Raw genomic sequence first — 4,682 nt, 5'->3', positions numbered from 1 at the left:
TGAACCCACAGACCAGCGGGAGAGATCAAGCCGGAGCCCTCTGCCTTCGAAGAAATAAGATTAGGAGAATGAAATGTTACCACTAGCCATCAAAATTATAATAACAGTATCCGTCATCCTTAAGTGACCACACGAGTTTTACAAGTTGGATATTAAACAGATTAAACAATAATAATAAAAAAAACCAAATCCCTGTTGCAAACATAAAGCCCTTTGTTTATGATCCCGGGGAAAATAAAGTTGCTAATTGAAAAACAATAAACCTAAAATGCCTTTGGATTAATAATGATAGAGGTTAACGGTGACATCCATCCCTTGGAAAGGGGGAGGGGAGCGAGGCGCTCGGTGACTGTGCTCTTGGACGGCGACCAGGGACAAGCGCAGCAGCCAAATGGGGCTGGGGGGCGGGGGGTGAGACCCTCCCTCTTCGGAGGGCTCGGCTTGTATGTTCGCCTCTGATCCGGAGACACGAGGTGAGGAAGGTCTGTATTGTAGTCATGTCCTCGCTAGATGAAATCTCAGTCAATTACTCTGAAATCTGCAGCTTGGCTTCTTTTCATTCTTTCCAGGTGAAAATTCAAACGTTTTCTGTTGTCGCCTGGTCCTTTCTTTCCTGAAACAAGGCACCCAACTGTTCTGATATTACCATTCAAAAACGGGTTCTGTGGCAAACCTCATTTGTGAATCTATTACAGAGATTAATAGATTATTTCTCCTTTTTCAACTAATTCTCAGTGGGGAAATTTAACCATATGGTAAGGAGAGAATTAGAATTTCATCACATTAGAGCAAAATGTAATGAAAAGAGTCCAACACCTGGGGCCAACTCCGAAAGACACAATTAAAAGGTTTTTAATGAAACCAGAGAAACCAAAAAATTTCATAGCCCTCAGTAATCCTGCCGCATAAGAATGATTTGGAAGTGTTGGGAAATATTGTTTTTTACTGATGTCATAAGAATGAAAACCTGCCACTAAATACTCTGAGTGCTAACAGAAAGGCGAGAGCGAGATGCTCGCCTCAAGCATCAGAGGAGCAGTGGGACAAAATTCAGACCGACCCTCGGGTTTCCATTTCAGCTTTTGAAAGAGTGCAGAGGACAGCGTTCCCGGCTCCGAGGAGAAGCCCCGGGAGTGGAGCAGGGGTTCGGGGTAACCGGATGACTGAGGCGGCCTCGCCCTGACACCGGCGGCGGCATCCCGGCGTAGGGGAGAAGAGCTGGGGTGCTTCCGCCGAGTCGGGCTCGCTGGAGGGAGGCAGGAGGGCACGGACCTGCAAAGAGTTGGTCAGTCATAGTAAAAAATAAATTTCAAAAAGTTTGGTGGGTTTTGCCCTTTCTCTTCCCGCCCTCTCTCTTCCCCGGATCCGTTCATTTTCAAGGTAACTGATGGGGCTTTATGTTTTTTATAGGGACACGGGGGATAATCACTCGCAAGCAGCAATCTGCTACTTGAAAAGGGATAAGGGAAGGAGGAGGGGAATCTCCCCGTAGTTTGGTCTCCGTTTGTTGGAGGAGGGGTGGGGAGAGGGAGGACTGGGGACCACCCGCCTCCCAAGGAAGCAAGGTGGACTTTGGCGGTGGGCAGGAGTGGGCAACGACGGCTGGGGTTGCTCCGGGGGATTTTAGTTTTATGTTTTTCTTTCCCAGGCGATGCTTTTTGGGAAGACGGGTGGGGGTGGGAGGGAGCTATAAGATAATGTAAATGCAGGGGGTGGGTGGGCTGGGGGGAGAGGGTGTCACTCCTGACTCCACGGCTAAGTTAGCAGAAGTCTGCTGGCAGCACTCGGAAGGAGAAGTGTTGAAGTGGGCTTTTCTGCAGTGCAGGGCTGTAATTTGCTGAAGGAGGCAAAGAACATCCTTCGATCTAAGTAGGGCTTTTAGTGTGCTCATTGATGAGTGAAAGTCGCCACACATGTCAAGCTAAAGGCAGTTGTTGGGTTACTAACAGGACACAACGTCTTGCAAACATATGCGTTAAGCTGTGTATACAGATGGCAGGGAGAATAATGGAGCAGGCGCCTCTTATAAAGCTCTAGCTGCTGCCTGTCTTCAGACCTGGGAAAAGAAACTATTCAGACTCAGGGCCAGATAGCGCCTGGGATTGTTTGTTACCGTTTTAATCCTATTAATTAAAACGTTAACCTGATTGGGTAGAAAGCTCTGTCCCAACAGGCGAGTCTTCTTCATAATAACCTACTCTCAGAGATAATGATGTAAAAGACTCCCCCGTCTGCGGCGGCTGCTGGTTGATGGGTCCGGAAATCTCTTGAAGGTGAATCCAAGCAAGATAAACGGTGGAAGCGGCTCCACTGGCAGCGCACAATGCCCCAGCGCGGCGCCTGCTGAGGGCGAGCCGGAGCCGCAGCCGGAGCCACAGCCACAGCCCGAGCCTCAGCCGCTGCCGGAGCCGCAGCCCGAGCCGGAGCCGCCGCCCGAGCCGGAGCCGCCGCCGGAGCCGCCGGAACCGCAGTCCGAGCCGCCGCCGGAGCCAGAGAAGGGGCAGCCGCGGCGCCGGGCACGGCGCAGCCCCGGCGGGAGCGGGGAAACGATTTCTGCCGGCGGGACCCCGGGGAGCCGCCCGCCGCGGCGCGGAGCCTTGGAGCAGCGGGCCGGGAGCTGAGGGGGGCGGAGGAGGCGGAGGCGAGCGGGGCGCCGATGGAGCGGGCGCTGGGGCTGCCCGCAGAAGAGGACCTCTTCCACAAGAGCCTCGCCGCCTCGGCCAAGCGCATGGAGTCCGCCTTCCGCTCGCCCCCGGGGCTCGACCTCTCCCACCCCCGCGACCGCCAGCCCTCGCCGCTCGCCTGCTACGAGGCGTCGGAGCCCGAGGCGCTGCTGCAGCCCGGAGTCGGCGGCGACCCGCTGGCGCTGCCGCCGGGCTCCGTCTGCGTCAAGTACGGCGAGAGCGCCAGCCGCAGCTCCGTGGCCGAGAGCAGCGGCGGCGAGCAGAGCCCCGACGACGACAGCGACGGCCGCTGCGAGCTGGTGCTGCGCGGCGCCGGGGGGGACCCGCGCGTCGCCTCGCCGGCGGCGGGCGGCGGCGGAGGGGGGGGCGGGGGGCTGAAGGCGGCCGAAGGCAGCTGCTCCAACAGCCACGGGCACGGCGGCAGCAAGAAGTCCAAGGAGCAGAAAGCGCTGCGGCTCAACATCAACGCGCGGGAGCGGCGGCGGATGCACGACCTGAACGACGCGCTGGACGAGCTGCGGGCGGTCATCCCCTACGCGCACAGCCCCTCGGTGCGGAAGCTTTCCAAGATCGCCACGCTCCTCCTGGCCAAGAACTACATCCTGATGCAGGCTCAGGCCCTGGAGGAGATGCGGCGCTTGGTGGCTTATCTCAACCAGGGCCAGGCCATCTCGGCCGCCTCCCTGCCCAGCTCCGCCGCGGCGGCGGCGGCAGCGGCGGCGGCGCTGCACCCCGCCCTCGGCGCCTACGAGCAGGCGGCCGGTTACCCCTTCAGCGCCGGGCTGCCCCCCGCCACCTCCTGCCCGGAGAAATGTGCCATCTTCAACAGCGTCTCCTCCAGCCTCTGCAAACAGTGCACGGAGAAGCCTTAAGCGCCGCCGCCGTGGCCGCCCCCCGCCGCCGCCGCGGCCCCGGGGAGCGGCGACAGCCGGCGGTCTGGTCCCGGGCCGGGGGGCGCGGAGGCGGCGGAGGGACTGACCGCTGCCCGGCCCCCCCCGCCCTCTGCCCGGACTCGCCTCGCCTCGCTCTTCTCCTCGGGTGCCGCCGAGACGGGACCGCGACGGGAGCCAGCGTGCGTGCGGCGGCGGGGAGGGGGCGCGGGGCCGGGGGTGCCGCGGGGAGGAAGGAAGGCCCGGCCCGGGGGGCGCCGGGGGGGCTCGCTGAGCGTCCGGACAAAGGAGAGGCCGGGAAATAGCAGGCCGGGCTGGGAGCCGGGGCTATCGCCGGGGACAAATCAGAGAGGGCACTTGAATATAGATTTTTTTTAATTAATTATTATTAGCAGTATTATTATTATTCTGAGCCAGGAAACAAACAAACTTGAAATGTAAACTTATTATTTAAGTGACTCGCAGAAACAAAGAGACTGGACCATTGCTATGGAAGACTTTGTATTTTTTATCGTCTCTAAACTTTGATCCTGTGAAAATGCGCAAAGTTTGGTGAGAGTGATTTAAAAAAAAATCGAGAGTTAAAAAAAAGACAAAAAATAACCCATCAAACCCTTACTCCGTGTGGCTGAAAGTATCGCATTTTTAAAAGAAATATTTATGTGCACCTTGTTTCTTTCCACTTTGCAATGATGTATAAACAAGACATGCTATTTATTATTCTTTAAAATGACCCTTCCACGCCAACAATATTTATCACGTGTTAAGGTCATGGGTCTTATGTGCAGTTACTTTAAAAGCTTCTAAAATTCTGTTTATGGATTAACTTAAACTGTGTGCCAAGTGTTTAAAACATTTATTTGCCAACAACATATAACCAGAAATGTTGATGTATCCGAGCTGCTTAGGTTTATGAAAGGTCATCTGGATTTTAAGTTGCATCATCCCTGTATTTAAATTGAGCTTTAATAAATTGCTTCAGTCCAAAAATTACAGGAAAAGTGTATTCTTAATTGCTCAACCAACTGATTTTTGAAAGGGTAGTCATTGCATTATAACAAGTAGTAACTATTTACTTTTACAAGGCATCAGAGCAATAGCTGCTACA

At 55.3% G+C, this 4,682-nt stretch overlaps 1 protein-coding gene across 1 annotated transcript; it reads left to right on the top strand.

Annotated features, from left to right (window-relative positions):
- Positions 1 to 2,271: 2,271 nt before the first annotated feature.
- On the top strand, positions 2,272 to 4,241 carry BHLHE22 (basic helix-loop-helix family member e22). Its single transcript, XM_066180610.1, has one exon. It carries the CDS (start codon positions 2,657 to 2,659, stop codon positions 3,554 to 3,556), a length of 900 nt encoding a protein of 299 aa, XP_066036707.1. The 5' UTR covers positions 2,272 to 2,656; the 3' UTR covers positions 3,557 to 4,241.
- Positions 4,242 to 4,682: the final 441 nt, after the last annotated feature.

Source organism: Chamaea fasciata, unplaced genomic scaffold (genome assembly GCF_029207755.1).
Source record: "Chamaea fasciata isolate MVZ Bird 193981 ecotype frontalis unplaced genomic scaffold, bChaFas1.0.hap1 SCAF_1, whole genome shotgun sequence".
NCBI lineage: Eukaryota > Metazoa > Chordata > Aves > Passeriformes > Sylviidae > Chamaea > Chamaea fasciata.
The sequence above is the reverse complement of the archived record's forward strand: the minus strand, read 5'-3'. Positions and strand labels throughout refer to the sequence as shown.

Bases quoted from the DNA above. Each gene is read 5' to 3' on its own strand.
- BHLHE22 (XM_066180610.1), top strand. From the start codon at position 2,657: ATGGAGCGGGCGCTGGGGCTGCCCGCAGAAGAGGACCTCTTCCACAAG.